Genomic DNA, 17100 nt, shown 5'->3' on the forward strand with positions numbered 1-17100 from the left:
CAGACCATAGTGCATAGTGTGAAAGTAAACAGTGTCATGCAAACTCAATGCCCTGCCAGTGTCTTACTACACCTAAAACCCTTTCTCAATTCCCTGGATAAAAAATAGCGTCAGAGCTAGGACTCCCGGGGCTCCTGTAACCGTTTTTATGTCACGTGAGCCCTGCAGTCAAACACCGGCTGCTAAGTGGCTGCTTCACTCACACTTTCTTCGGACATAACTGACATTCTTAAGAAAAGAGAGCTGCTCTCTGACTTCCTCCGGATCTCAGTTACATCTGAAGGAAGTGAGAGTGAAGCAGCCAAATAGTGGCTGCTGATTGGTTGCAGGGCTCACCCGGAAAAAACAGAACGGTGCAGACACCAGGGGTGAGTATACATTGAAGGTATATGATGATTGAGAAGATGTTTCAGTAGTGGACAGTCCCTTTAAATACCTACTTTACTGACAATGACTTACATACTTGTTTACTGCAATACTACCAATACTACTACTACTACAAAAGATAATTAAAACTTAAAAAGGTTCCTTTTCAGTGTCAAGAGGCTAAAAGTGGTTACTTAAGGCACGCTGGGTGTTTTAGTTTGTAAAGCTAGAGAGCCTCTAGTTGTCAAAGACAACTTGTAATTACAGTAGTGAATGAATATTTGAGTAACTACCTCAACTTTATTCTAAATATGTACACTTTAATTTCAACAATGCTTAAATTAATTCTGTAAAGATTATATACAGTAATATATATATATATATATATATATATATATACACATACATATACATACATACATACACACAGTTATATGAAAAAGTTTGGGCACCCCTATTAATCTTAAGCTTATTGTTTTATAAAAATTGGTGTTTTTGCAACAGCTATTTCAGTTTGATATATGTAATAACTGTTGGACACAGTAATGTTTCTGCCTTGAAATGAGGTTTATTGTACTAACAGAAAATGTGCAATCTGCATTCAAACAAAATTTGACAGGTGCATAAGTATGGGCACCTCACCAGAAAAGTGACATTAATATTTAGTAGATCCTCCTTTTGCAAAAATAACAGCCTCTAGTCGCTTCCTGTAGCTTTTAATGAGTTCCTGGATGAAGGTATTTTTGACCATTCCTCTTTACAAAACAATTCCAGTTCAGTTAAGTTTGATGGTCGCCGAGCATGGACAGCCCTCTTCAAATGATCCCACAGATGTTCAATGATATTCAGGTCTGGGGACTGGGATGGCCATTCTAGAACATTGTAATTGTTCCTCTGCATGAATGCCAGAGTAGATTTGGAGCGGTGTTTTGGATCATTGTCTTGCGGAAAGATCCATCCCCTGCATAACTTCAACTTTGTCACTGATTCTTGAACATTATTGTCAAGAATCTGCTGATACTGAGTGGAATCCATGCGTCCCTCAACTTTAACAAGATTCCCGGTGCCGGCATTGGCCACACAGCCCCAAAGCATGATGGAACCTCCACCAAATTTTACTGTGGGTAGCAAGTGTTTTTCTTGGAATGCTGTGTTTTTTTGCCGCCATGCATAACGCCTTTTTGTATGACCAAACAACTCAATCTTGGTTTCATCAGTCCACAGGACCTTCTTCCAAAAAGAAATTGGCTTCTCCAAATGTGCTTTTGCATACCTCAGCTGACTCTGTTTGTGGCGTGCTTGCAGAAACGGCTTCTTTCGCATCACTCTCCCATATAGCTTCTCCTTGTGCAAAGTGCGTTGTATAGTTGACCGATGCACAGTGACACCATCTGCAGCAATTTGATGCTGCAGCTCTCTGGAGGTGGTCTGAGGATTGTCCTTGACTGATCTCACCATTCTTATTCTCTGCCTTTCTGATGTTTTTCTTGGCCTGCCACTTCTGGCCTTAACAAGAACTGTCCCTGTGTTCTTCCATTTCCTTACTATGTTCCTCACAGTGGAAACTGACAGGTTAAATCTCTGAGACAGCTTTTTGTATCCTTCCCCTGAACAACTATGTTGAATAATCTTTGTTTTCAGATCATTTGACAGTTGTTTTGAGGAGCCCATGATGCCACTCTTCAGAGGAGATTCAAACAGGAGAACAACTTGCAAGTGGCCACTTTAAGTAGCTTTTCTCATGATTGCATACACCTGGCTATGAAGTTCAAAGCTCAATGAGGTTACAAAACCAAAAAAAGTGCTTTAGTAAGTCAGTAAAAAGTAGGTAGGAGTATTTAAAACAAGAAAATGATAAGGGTGCCCATACTTATGCACCAGTCAAATTTTGCTTGAATGCAGATTGCACATTTTCTGTTAGTACAATAAACCTTACTTCAAGGCAGAAACATTACTGTGTCCAACAGTTATTACATATATCAAACTGAAAAAGCTGTTGCAAAAACACCAATTTTTATAAAACATTAAGCTTAAGATTAATAGGGGTGCCCAAACTTTTTCATATAACTGTGTATATGTGTATATATATATATAGAGAGAGAGAGAGAGAGAGAGAGAGAGAGAGAGAGAGAGAGAGAGAGAGAGAGAGAGAGAGAGAGAGAGAGAGAGAGATTATATATTATATAAAATTACACACACATATACATACATATATACACATACCTACATACACACACACACATTACACTGTAAATGTGTATTCCTGCATACACTACATTTTTATAAACAGAGATTAGTCAATCGGAAGAAGAGACTGGCGCATCACATGAGATTATGATTACAAATTTATCCCGTTAATCCCTGAACAATTTATAAAACATATGGCTAATGCATGATAAATTCTGGGCCATTTGTTATACCTTAACTATGCTCATTAGCATTACATCATAGCATATAAGTAACATTAAATCCAAGGCCATTGAAAAGTAATAAACACATATTGTACTTACATGACTTGAGCATTTTGCTCAATGGTGTGCTGGGCTTTAGAAGGTGGTCTACGTGAGAGATGTGTAGTTAGCACTCCTCAGTTTAGTAATCTTTACCTTCCCAATTACTCATTGGTTTCCAACAGACAAAATACTTGTTCACACCAGTTATAAGAAGCCAGTACACACCACCCAGAATAAGCAGTGTTTGCTAAACAAAGAATAGAAAGGCCCTGCTTGTTATTGTGGGTGTTATATTTCATTCTGCGCCAAAAAAAAGCCTTGTAAATGTGACTGAAGTCCAAACGTTACCATCCACTATAAGAAATTTATATGTTCATCACTTCTCTATGTTACATAGGTCAAAACTAGGTAACTGGGAAATTTTAAGCCTTTAAACATTGGTCGATGATCGGCCAAATAAACATTCATGAGAATGTTCTTCATTCTTGTTTGTTGCCCCACGCAAAAATGTCAGCATAGACCAGATGATCACATATTTTATGCTGGTCAGCAATAAATGCCCCAGAACAAACAGGGTATCTGCTGCCTATAATTAATCATTCATGCAGATGATTGATGCATGTAAATGAATGCGTAACAAATACCAACCAACATGCTACAGTATATTGTTGATCAGCAATAGTTACTGGTAGATGTACTGGCAAAGTAGAATGGAGGGGCTCGTGGCTCGGATGCGGGGGGATGTGAGACACAGATATCCAAGCTCCAGTGTTTCTTCAAAGAAAACGACAAATAACGCGACACAAAGGAGATTTTTATGCTCCACACCCAAGTATTCAGGAAAACCTAAGGAACACTGAGCAAAGATTAGGGGAATTCCCCAGCTGACAGCTGTGAGAGCTCAGGGACTCCTCAGAGGTAAAAAAAAAAAACCTTAATATTGGGAACTAGACTACTTTTCTGGTACGGGTAGGTAATAAAGAAAATTTGCCAACAGTTTATTAGATGTGACGCATGATAACATTGGTGGGATTTTACAGTTGAAGGCTATAGAAAAACTGCAGAGGCTCAACGAATACTAGGTCTCCGGCACTATAAGGACAAGTGGAATTTAAACGTATATTTTCCTGTGAAACCTATTTTATTACACATACCATCGCTAAAGAACATTTTTTTCACCTTAAATATCCTGAATATCAAATGTGGTGACGAGATTCACTACTGGGGTTTCTCTAACGTGTGGTCTGTGTTTAAAGATTTACTCAACCATTGTATGGTTAAACATTATACCTATCTGCTAAGCATAAGTAATAGTGAAATACATTACTAGGGAGCTAATCCTCTCTAAAAGCAGGATTCTTCCAATCACAAACTTAACAACAGTTTAAATCAACAGTTTCAAATAGAAAGCTTTGAACATCATTAGGGGTCAGATATTTATTCTCTCAAGCAAAAATGAATAAGGGAAGCTCACGTTCAAAAGCAAATGCTCCCATCTCTGCTAGCAAACTACCACTAACTGAGAATAAAACCAGATGTCAAAGAGAGAAACCGCATCAACAAATGTACTCTAAAAAGGCTTCCCCAAATAAAAAGGACTCCGTAAGATGCCTTAATTCCTCAGGTTCTAAATCCCTAGAGGATGAAGAGACAGGGGTCATAGCAGAGAATAAAGAGGAAAACTCTACCTGTATTAAAGATACTAACGAGGATAAGGTTGTAAACTACGTTAAAAATACATCCAACATGACTTCTACTCAGAGTTCAACAGGTAACATAGGCAGAAATAGGTTTGATCCTTCAGATTTTCACCCACTTTCAATTGGAGCTTTCAATACTTTGGAAATGGACACTATACCAGTTAGCTCAACTAAAAATAAGCGCAAAGCTCCTGGTGCTTGGGGGTTCAAGGGTTCCAAAACCCTTTTTGAACCCCCACAGGCTTCAGGACAAGACTGTGAGGAGTTATCCCCTTCTCAGAGCCCTGAAAAGAACAGGGCAAGACTAGATCTAGAGTCTTCTGAAATACCTGATCCAGTAGTTAAACCTAAGGTATTCACTAGATTCGACAACATACAGGCGTCCGAAAGGAATGTTACAGATTCTTCATAAAGTACTTAGTCAATGCCCTAAATAACAATTTTGTTCCCGTACTGGAAAAGCAAACAACTTCTTCAAAGCAACATTGAAACCATAAATAAAAGACTATTACAATGACAAAAAAAAAAAATCGAAGTAGTTGATAGAAAAAGCAAAGCTTTATCCAAGAGTCAAAAAGACTTACAGATGGAAGTATGAAAATTATGTACAAAAATTGCTGAAGATCGAAACAGAATTAACAATATCAAGCTGAAAAAAATCACCCAAAGCAAATTATCAAACTATGTAGGAAATCTATTACTAAAAACCAGTCCATCACTTACAGAGTTAGATCTAACTATAGATAGAATCCATCGCCTTCCTCGTCCGAATTCTCGCTCACCTGAACTTCCAAGGGATACCATTCTTCGCTTTCATTTCTTCCACACAAAAGAAAAACTATTGGATTATCTGAAGGAAAAAAACTACCTTCCAGAACCATATGACCACATAAAGGTGTTTGCCGATTTATTCAAGCATACCATCATGCTCAGAAAATCGTTCATCGAAGTGACTAAAGTACTGAAACATAAAAGGTATTCTGTATAGGTGGGGTTTCCCCACCAAATTACTGGTGTCACTCAAGGGGAAAATAATCCCTATTCTGACCCCTGAAGAAGGAAGAAACTTCATATCTTCGTTGGAAAATGGAGAAGATCCATCTTCCTTTCGCAGTAGTCAGACCTGAGGAATCAAGTTCTTTGACTGCCTTCAGGAAAATTTTCCAGACTCCTTACACAACAGAAGGAGGTTCTTGGCATGGAGGGAGATCAAAAATACTAAAGCAGACAGCATATGTCTTCAGGAAACAAAATTAGCCAGAGAGAATTACCCAAAATTAGAGTACAAGAATTATCCGCATATTTTCAAATGACTAAATGAAAAAAAGAAAGCAGGAGTATTAACTATAGTAAAGGGTTCTATGCCTTTTACATTAATCTCAGAACACAAAGGACACCGACTGTAGATATCGCATATTAGTCTGCTACATAAATAACCAATTGAGTACATTGGTAAATGTGTACGCACCAAACAAGGCTCAAAACAGCTTTCTTAACAATCTGATCGGAAAAATTCAGGAAGTTAAAAAAGGGGATCTAAGAATGTTAGGTGACTTTAACCTTGTACCGGATGCAGGCTTAGACTTCTCTGCTCCCAATAAACGCTCTTCCCAAACATTAAAATATTGCTTAGGGAGACCAGAATTATTAGATGTGTTTCGGTGCATTAATACCTCATCAATTGAATTCACCTTTCATTCGGAGGTATACATGACTTTTTCTCGTATTCACCTCATTCTTACAGATTCACTAACTATATCTAAATTTAGAAAAGTCTTAATTAGGCCCAAATCCTTTTCTGACCACTGCCCTGTTTACTGCGAAATCTTCCTAGGTATCTCATCGAACCCGAATTTCCTATGGAAACGTAATTGCTTTTTACTCAGTCGCCGCTATATAGAAATAAAATTGAGCAATCTATCAAAAACTATTTCATAGACAATTCCTCTGAGTCCATGAGCCCATTTGTAATCTGGAATTCACACAAAGCGGTTTTAAAGGGGACACAATACAAATTTCCTCCAGTCACAAAAAAAAGAACAAATAGAAAAATTACAGTTAAATCTAAAAGAGAAGGAGGAATTACAGCAAAGTCTTACTTTGCCATCTCCTAGTATCCACCTAGACATTCTTAAGCTCAGGACCGAACTTAAAACTATGTATGTGAGGATAATGAAAACCAACTATTATACCTCATTGAACAAACCTACAAAATGTATGGCCCTAAGAGTTAAACGAATCAGAATAAAAAATAGAATAAATAAAATTAAAAACGAGGACGGTCTTATTCAAGTTCATCCGAAAGATATAGCCAATTCTTTTGCAGATTATTATAAGAATCTTTATAATCTTAATACTGATCCCCATACTCCACAGCCTACGAAAGAATTGATATCTGATTTTTTTTGTCACAAATTAATCTCCCCTGTATTACTCAAGAACATCTAGACTACTTAAAACTCCCCATTCACATAAGACGAAGTCATAGATACGATTAAAAATCTAAAATGGTTTTACTAATGAATATTTTAAACTATTCTCCAATATATTAGCCACTCACCTAGTTAAAATATACAATTTAGCCTTCTCGACAGGAGATTTTCCACCAGAGATGTTACAGGCCTCCATTAATCTAATTCCTAAACCAAATGGAGATCCTGAAATGATCTCAAATTACAGACCCATCTCACTAATCAACTCCGACATTAAAATCTATTCTAAAATGATTGCAAATAGAATAAAAAAAAGGTACCCCTGGTTGTTATCATACACACTGACCAATTAGGTTTCACTGATGGACATCAAAATTCGGACGGAACAAGGAGAACATAATAAATATAATGGGGAAATTGAAGGATCCTTTACTACTTCTAACACTAGATGCTGAAAAGGCATTTGTCAGGATAAATTGGGATTTTCTAAAAGCAACACTTTATAAATTTGGCTTTAACGACCAAGTTACAAAAACCATTATGGCCATTTACTCCTATGCATCTGCAAAAATATATGCAAATAACCATTTCTCCGAATCATTCACTATCTCAAAAGGCACTCATCAAGGTTGCCCCTTATCTCCCCTACTTTTTGCCTTAGTAATGGAACGTCTGGCTGAACATATAAGACACATAAGAAGTAATTTGAATATAAAAAGGTATACCATCAAATAATCAAGAATTTAAAGTGTGTCTCTTTGCAGATGATATCCTTTCTCTTACAGACCCATTAAAACCAATAAAAGAAGTTATCATGGTACTTGAAAAGTTCGCAAAAGGTCTCTTGCTATAAAATCAATTCAGGAAAGTCTAAAATTTTAGACTTCCATTTTGACGAAAAACTAAAAAAATACTACTAGAAATATTTCTTCTTTTAAATGGGAAGAAGAATCTGTTTCTTACCTCGGGATTTCTCTAACAAGGAATTATCCCTCAATAACAAACTAATATGGATAGTATTTGTAAAATAGTACAATTAGGATTTAAGCAATTATTCCAAGAGCAATTTATCCTAGTTAGGCAAAATTATTACTTTTAAGAGGTTATCCCTGCCTAAAATACAGGGTGGTCCAAAAGTAGGCGGCCAGAAAATAATGTTTATTTTGATTTATATATAAAATTATATTTACTAACACAAGCATAACATTGACAATTAAATTTTATTCTGAACAATAATACAAAAGCCCTTAAATTTTATCAACGCAGGTGCTCAAACTGTTTTCCATTACAATTTGCACAGCTTTGAAGTCTGCCTCTTATGCTTCGACAAACTTTTTTGCACAAGTCTCTTTGGGTATTAATTTCTTGAAATTAATCTCTTATGTAATATTTCAAATCACTGACACTTTTTGGTTTTCGACTATAAACTTTGTCCTTGAGTACTCTCCAAAAGAAAAAATCCATTAGGGTCAAGTCTGGTGAACGTGCCGGCCAATCAAGTGGGCCTCTTCGGCCAATTCATTTATTAGGAAATGTTTCATCAAGATACTCGCGGACTACTCTTGAATAATGTGGAGGAAATAAAGACTTTTTTTTTCAAAGAGTCTGTGAGGAATGAAAAGTGGAATGAAAAGTGGAATCTGATTGGTTGCTAAGGGCAACTGAGCCAGTTTCACTTTACACCATGTTTGATAAATCTCCCCCTTAACCATAACCTTATTACACTTTGTCCACCTACTTTTGGACCACCCTGTACTATATATATATTTAGATCCATTCCTCTAATGATCCCTCTAAAATTCATAAATTAATTCCAGACTTTACTGAATAAAATTTATCTGGAACCGGAAAAGGGCCAGAGTTTCAAACAATGTACTAGTCAAAAATAAAGAGGTGGTTTTGGTTTACCAAATTGAATAAGTTATTATTACACAAACTTTATAAAGCAAAGTCAAAATTGGCTAAAAAGCAACAAATTCGGCATGGACTGAAATTGAAGTAGCTCTGAATGACAATAAACCTTTAAATTCTCTCCTACTCAGTCATATCTCTAACCCATCTTTACCTCTTCCACATCATCCAACTATATGCGCAACAATTGTGGCATGGAAAAAATTTGCTTCTCCACAGAAAAAAAACAAAACTAAATTTGAACTAATTAAGACTAGTTCATTAGATTATTTATTGAGCTAATTACTGAAATTAAAATTCCAGAATCCTAATTTAAAGAAAATAAAAGACTTACATAATGGGAATGACTTCATTTCTTTCCAGGAATTAAAATTTAATAAAAAAGTTACGGAGATAGAGAATTCAGTATACTTCTTTCCATAAGGAAAGCTATTTCCGACTTAATTCATAAAAAAAATCCATTGACAGATACTGTTAGTTTTCTCTTATGCAATGCCAATAATAACATCTTCTGGAAAACTAGGAGCATCTATGACTATTTTAATAAAGATATATTCTTCAATAAAAAAACATACATTCTTAACTGGGAGAAGGATCTAAAAAAAAAATCATTCTCCATAGACCAGTGGCAAGAAGCTCTAATACATTCTTACTCTTCTTACATTTGTTCAACTCTACACGAGTCCTACTTTAAGACCCTCACGAGATGGTTCTACACTCCTTCCAGATGGGCCAAAATTTTCCCTGTACAATCACCACTATGTTGGAGAGGTTAAGGCCTCAATGGCGATTCTCCTACATATTTTCTGGAATTGCCCCAAATTAAATAACTTGTGGAAGGAATTGTTTGCTCTTATTAATAAAATATTGCAAAAAGAGATCACCATCTCCAGCCAAATGGCACTGCTATCCCTTGATATGGAATTTATTGATCTTGGTTTCAAACCAATTTTGATACATATTTTCTTAATTAAAAATTCAATCGCAGCTAACTGGAAGAAAACCTTAATTCCAACTATTTCAGACATAGTAGATATAATTTCTTTACACAGCATGTATGAAGAAAGTCACGCCATTGCTAACAATTATTACCCTAAATACTATAAGGCTGTGTGCCCACGATGCGTTTTTTAAGCGTTTCTGCAGCGGCAAAAACGCTGCAGAAACGCTTAAAAAACGCATGGTAGAAGGCCTGCCATGTCCCCCAATGATAATCCGCATGTGCTGTGCACATGCTGCGGAAATTTCCGCTGTGGATTATCATTGCAGAAAAAAAAGCAGCACTACCAATTATTTTGCGGAAGTGCTGCGTTTTCGCCGCCATTGACTTGCATTAGAACGCGCCAATTCCGCAAGACTGCATCTGTACTTGCGTAATTGGAGCGTTCTAATGTGCGGGTGTAGAGGAGAGGAGAGTCTCATCCACACCCAGGTACCATTAAAAAAGCTGTAAAAAAGAATAAAATAAAAAATAAATATATACTTACCTTCTGGCGGCCCGCGGTGCGCTCCTCCTTGCTTCCCGGCACTTTGCGATGGAATGAAGGACCTGCGCTGACGTCAGAGTCATGTGACGCGTCACGCGACGCTGACATCGGCAGGTCCTTCAATCCACCGCTGCCGGCAGCCGGGACGGTGAAGCAAGACAGCACGGGCCATCAGAGGGTAAGTATACATTTATTTTTTTATTTTTTACCAATCTTTCGGTCACACTATATAAATCCATGCTGTTTGCATGGATTTATATAGTGTGACCAAGTTGACAAGCACTTTCCAAGTGATGCTAAAATCGCTTGCAAAGCGCTTGTCAACCCGCATGCGGAAATGCAAGTGAAGAACGCTTCACTTCCGCATGTCCCTGGCAGGAAAACACATGTACAATCCGCATGCGTTTTTTTCTGCCAGGGAGATGCAGAAACGCTCAGGAAAAAATCCTGAGCATTTCTGCATCGTGGGCACATGGCCTAAGAGGTGGAAACCATGGATTGATAATAACCCAGTATAGCCAAGTCCTCCAAAGTACTTTGTGACTTCACGCTCTTGTTCTTTTTACATTATCTTTATCACTTGTTGAGTCAAGACTTATGAGTAAGTTATAGTATCAATATTGTGAATTCTATGCTATTTCAGGATTCATATTTAAATAGAATGTCATTTTGTTATAAATGTTGACAAAAAGGTCAAAGTGACCTCTTGTATGTTATGGGTTCTCCTTCATCCTTACATTTCATTCCCTTCCCAAACTTTCCTTCCTATTAAATTGTTTTCTTCCCCTTCCTCCCTTCATATTTCCTTCCCTTTCTTTCCTAATTTAAAAGGTGTGTTTTTGTTTGTTTATTTTAACACTTTTATAAAAATGATTGGAACAGCAAAGTAGAATGGCTCTTAAAGGGTAACCATACTTTCACATGACATTTTAGAATAAACTGGCATGTGTGTGTACATGAAGATTCACACTATTTCTGGTCATTATATGACTTGCAAACTGCATTTTCACCAGTTTTCTCTTTATGCTCTCTCTCCAATTTGAAATCCACTAGAAGCTGGTGGAAGAAGACTAGTTGGTGGAAGGAGACTGACTGCTGTGATCTCTGAAATACACCATATTGCACTCACCGCAGAGGGATTCCTGCTCTTCATTCTTTTTTTAGCACACAAAGACCAGTAAAAAAAATATGGAGTATATTATACAGCAGAGCTCAGTTGTCTGGATCTGAATTAAATTAGTACTGATGTGAGGTAAACACTTGTTGAATATTTCAATCCAATGGTTCTGTGACTCCCTCTGCCTGTTTCCTCCTCTTGCTCCTCACTTCTCCTCCAGCCTACATAGAGTATAAAAGGGTTGTGTCATATGACATCTGTAGTCCTTCTTGTCTAAGCAAGATGGATTTTATCAGTTTTTAAGAGTGATTGACGAGTTCAGGAGGCAGCAGTTGGGGAAAAAAGGTGTCTGTTAAGTGGAAAAGCTGATTTCTCTCAGAATATATATATAAGGTGCTGCCCACTTACTAAAGACTATGATACTTTTCCAGCAACGGACCACCATTTTTGTCAATATTATTGTGTTTTATTAGTGATTTACTTATGTTTTATATAGTTCTGCTAACTTGTCAGTATGTGCACAAGATTCACTTGTAAAATGTCCAGCATTCCACTAATCAGTATTTCAGGATATCTGTATCTCAGGAGTATCCAAACATTGTTCCAACATCCAATAATCTCATTATGTGTGTGTAAATTGTAGACACAGTGGAGCCGTCACCACAGGGGGTCTTACATGCAGTCTCAGGTGAAGGTTTCTAGAATATTCTTCATTGTTTTAACGAACAATGAATTTTTAAGGGGGAGGGTGTGATCACTTCTGACCTGGGAGGGGACTGATCCCAGTGGAAGAAAGGAGAGACATGTTTTAGAAATAGTTGGGGCAGAAGGATTGAAGGAAGAGGATGGAGACCGTGGACTTGGAAGGATGGGTGGATAAACATGTTACCATTATGGATTATGTCGGTTGGATTTAATCTTTCTTAAAAGAACTGTTGCTACTGGATAGAGGATCATGGACTGTGGCTACAGACTATACTGGCTGGAGATACGAAATCTGTGGGCCAACCAAAAGTTGGGAGACAGTGAGTATGGCCTAATACAAAGCCAGTGGAACTTCTGAACCCAGATTGGGAATTTAAGGACTGAGAGAACTGTATTTTGGCCATTTACCTGGAATTGCTTTATTACCATGGCTGTGATCAATAAAATATTGTTGCATCGTTAACCTGCCTAGGTGATTACTTACAACCCACAACCTCAGATCTTTACAATATATTAAAAGATTCTTATATTAGTCTGTACTATGGATTCATTTAAAGTTTGTGGAAAGGACAGATCCAATTTAAAGGACCCTTTACATGTGCTAACATGAAAACAACCTAGCTCGCTGAGCTCTTTTGGTTACCTAGCTCCCATTAATTAGACAGCATAGCTAAGCTGTTTCTTTAGCTTTGCTTATAGTGACTTTAGCCTGGATAGTGTTTTTCCCATATCAGTATGAATGTCTGAAATGGGAATAACCTTTTAACACGCACAGGTTCAATTGTATAGAAAAAGGACACTCACTTTTGGCTTCAACAAGTCTACTCCCTATTAAGGAGACCCTGAAACACATCGGACAGTAAAATCCACTGTAATTGGTAGGATCCACTGACATTAATTTAATGACTTTGGGCATCCTAAATTATAACTCCATTTGTTTTGTCATTTTCATTATTTACTGTTGGTGAAGTTAAATCATTTAGTTTTGCTATGAGACTTACATTTGATACTGAGCTTCTGTGTGTACAGTATCAATAATAAAGTTACCGATTGTGCTTGCAGATAAAAGCATGTTACAATGCGTTCTACTACTATTTGCTAAAAATAAAAAAGTTGCATATGAATCTTTTAATTAAGTTAAAGTAATCAGCTAGAAAAACAATGACTGGAACACAAGGTCATAGTGCTGATAGCTATCACTCCTGACTCCCAGATACACAACAACAATTGGCTCTGCTGAGAATTTTGGTGTTTTCTGTAGGGAAAGTGAAAAAAGCTGCTGCCCTACAGATATAGTGGCGAGCTAATCCCAGAGAATAAAAGGGTGGGACAATTAATTTCAAACTCCTCTTCCTCAACATCATCTATCAGTTATGCCAGACCACCATACACATTAGGCCTCATTCATACATTTATTCGTGAGAAAAATGGTACAGCTGTCAATTAGTGTTTTACATCAGTGTTTCATCAATGTCTTTCATGGATGGACAAGTAAAGTACAAAGTGTTTCCTATCCATTGCAACGTTAAATACGTACAGCACGCGGATGCCATCTATGTGCTGTTCATGTTTTCAATGTCCCATAGACTTGCATTGACCCTTGTCATCCATGGACATGTGAATAGCACCATAGATTATAATGGGTATGTATTGTATTTGTAAAAACCAGATACAACACGTACAAGCAACAAGGACGTGTGAAAGAGGCCTCAGATTGTCAGTCAATCCTACAGATATTGATGGTTTTTATTGATTTTAAACTAATGGCCTCAAAATTGCTAAAGCCCTCTAACGTCCAGTCCTGCTTCTTCAAGGTTTTGCCTACCACTGGCTTAACCCCTTTTCCAATGATGAGAGCCTATGCAAATAGAGGCCCCCACTTTGGAGGAATTAGTCATTTCAATAGGTAACAAGGAAAAGCGATCGTTAGGGCTTTAGGCTGCAGACTTAACAATTAGCCGATTGTCAACCAGTCCTGATTTACAACAACAAAAAAAGGAGGCAGCAAAGTTCTACAAAAATTTTTATATACAGTAAAATCTCACCAAATGACCACCTTTTTGAGAAGGCTACCCCCTTATACAGATCCGATTTTAGGGCATGGGTTCACATGGTGAAGTGAATTCACTAAGTTGCAGGTCAGGATGAAAATACGGACCAAAGGCAATGGCACAGCGTGCTGGACTTTCCATATGGCACATTAAAAACAGCGAGGACCAATACAGCAGGTAGACAAGTGGAATAGCAAACACCAGAAGACACAGAGTCAGAAGTGTAGACAAGCAGTGCAACTGAAGATGAAACAGTGGAGGAATAGCAGCATCTTTTGTAATGTGAACTAGTGTACAGGTAAGTTCATAATGCTTTCAGCAGACAAAGGGTTAATAAGCAAACAATAGATGGCTTCTAGCAGCAGAAATGAAGAGGCAACCATTTCTATGGAGAAGATACACTATTGCAGTAATGATAGTAATGTGAACAGTCTCTAAAGAGTGCTTTATGCTTATAACAGACGATGGGCTAATCAGCAGGTCTGAGCCAGAAATCAAATGTAAATTGTAGAAGCAGACAGAAGTTTGAAGAGATTATTCTTGCAGAGTAAACTGTTGGGACAAATTCCAAAGCAGTAGGTTACAAACACAAAGCTTACTTAACAGTCAGAAACTCGTGTCAAAGTCGACCTTAAAAGCTCTTGGGTGATGTCACTAGAGTTTGGCAGGTAACTTATGAAACCCAGCATGGAGCACTGCGAAAGCGTAGGGGAATAAAGTAGAGTCTGACCATGGAGAGAAGACAGGTGCGTAACAACACCCTCCCATTTAGGGTCCCTCCTAGAAGAGTCAATATGAGGGAAATGAAGATGCTTGGCATGAAATTTGCATTAATATCATTTTTAAAGGACCCAGCATTTCTCCTCAGGACTGTATCCCTTCCAGTCTATCAAGTAAAAGAGGTTCCAATGGACCTACTAACAGTTCAGAATTTGGTTGATCTCATGTTAGGACCAGAGGCAGAAACAAGAGCTGTCTTGACCGTAGGAGTGAATCTATTGAGGATCAGAGTACATAGTAAACGAGATATGAAAAGCATTAAAATTAGTCATTAACAGCATATTTTTGCTGGAAAGCCAAACCTTATCTCAGAGAGATCCTGTGAGCAGGTAGATAGTGTATCAGCATTCTTCTTCGCTTTAGCAGCGTTTCCAGCCAAATTGGATTGCACTGCAGTCCAGATGTTATGCATGTCATGTAATAGGCACTTTACAGTATGGAGTTGACTTTTAGGTGCAATCACCAGAGGGAGAGAAGCCTCTCGACCATACACTGCAACAAATGAAAATTTCCCAGAAGACAAAACTTAATTTTTCGTGGGCGAACTCAGCCCAAGGAAACTAATCTAGCCAATTTTCTTGATGGGAGTTAGAGAAAATTCATAGATTTTGTGCCATGGACTGATTGACTTTTCAGTTTGCCAAATAGTTTGAGGGTGATAAGTTGAAAAGAAGTTCAAGGAGATTTTTAAATTCTTGCAGAGCGCCCTACAGACCCTGGAAAAAAATTGCACATCATAGTCAGACAGTATTCAAACGGAGAGAGCCAAAAAATTTCTTTGAAAAACACTTGGGCCAACTGTGGAGCAGATGGAAGTGCTATTAATGGAAAAAAAAACATTTTGGAGAAATTGTCCACTTTAACCCAGATTAGTAGTAAACCCTTGTAGCTCAGGAAGATCAATAAAGTCCATAGAAAGCCAAAAGGGATTTTGTGGTATAGGAAGAGGGATTTTGAACTGCACAAACTGAAGGCAAGATGGCACAAATTCCTTGATGTCTTGATTAAATTTGAGCCCCCCATAGAAACAAGAAATTATTTCAGCAAATTATTTAACCCCTGGGTGAGAAGAATGAGAGCCCAAGACAAAACTTTCTGGTGGAGTGCTTTAGAGACAAGAGAATGTCTTTTAGGTGGAGAATCTGAAGATGAGATGAAAACTAGATTAAGGTTCAGGTTCAATTAGATGTGAAGACGCATCTTCAGAGGGATCACAATGATCAAAGGATACAGATCGGATATAATCTTAAGATTTTTCTCAGGAGGATGATAGAGCAAGATTTGAAACCATAAGATGAAATACCATAAATTGACTGAAGATATGAAGAGATTTTTATGGTCATTAAAGATTGTCAGTGGAAACATAACTCCTTTCAAGTAGTTGTCGTCATTCCTGTAGAGCTAATTTTATGCTAAACACTCATGGCAGAAAAACAAGATTCGAGTTCAGGGAAAACCGAGTAGCGGAATCTGACCAGTTCCAAGAATTAGCGTCCTGCCGAGTGACGGCCATAAAGAGGGTAGTTTTTATTGAACTGGCGGTAATAATTTGCAAAGCCGAGTAATTTTTGGTGGCCGTTTGGATTGGCCACGACCAATTATCTGAAACGGAAGAAACCTTCTCTGGATCCATACTCAGACTTCCAAATGAGATGATATATCTGAGAAACATCAGTTCATAATGCTCAAAGAAACATTTTCCCAGCTTGGCATAGAGATGGTTTTGTCACAGTGTCTTCAGAAAAGAATGTTGCGAGTCTAATGTAGTTCTCCATAGAAAATTAGGCGCTCATCCAGATATATTAGGATGTACTGGTGCAGGACATTACAAAACATTTAATTAAGGAAGTGTTCCAACACAGCTGGTGAGCTGCATATAACCCAAAGGCATAACTAGATATTAATAGTGACCATAGTGGGTGTTGAACGCAGTCTTCCTTTCAGATCCCTTTTTAATAGGGATTAGGTTGCAAGCTCCATGCAGTTCCAATTTGGTGAAGATGGTAGTGCCTTTAGTTTTTTTTTTTTTAAATATTGCTGAGTTGAGGGGACAAGGATAATTTTCTTTCAGAGTGATTTTATTCAGAGCTAAATAGCC

At 37.6% G+C, this 17100-nt stretch overlaps 1 protein-coding gene across 3 annotated transcripts in view; it reads right to left on the bottom strand.

The window, feature by feature from the left end:
• The window catches only part of TNFAIP8 (TNF alpha induced protein 8), a 163261-nt gene that overhangs the window by 64961 nt on the left and 81200 nt on the right, over window positions 1-17100 (bottom strand). Inside the window, exon 1 of one of the 3 annotated variants that reach the window (XM_073676931.1) lies at window positions 5302-5669. The exons of 1 other annotated variant lie outside the window; for it this stretch is intronic. In XM_073676931.1, coding sequence (XP_073533032.1) covers window positions 5302-5323 — 22 coding nt within the window. In that variant the 5' untranslated portion in view covers window positions 5324-5669. Of the gene's footprint in view, window positions 1-2876; window positions 3022-5301; window positions 5670-17100 lie in introns of those variants that run through there. One more of the 3 variants, XM_073676932.1, reaches the window with a different exon arrangement.

The sequence above is a fragment of the Phyllobates terribilis genome, unplaced genomic scaffold (assembly GCF_046119375.1).
Source record: "Phyllobates terribilis strain yellow unplaced genomic scaffold, ASM4611937v1 Scaffold_1__5_contigs__length_1240528914, whole genome shotgun sequence".
NCBI classification, from domain to species: Eukaryota; Metazoa; Chordata; class Amphibia; order Anura; family Dendrobatidae; genus Phyllobates; species Phyllobates terribilis.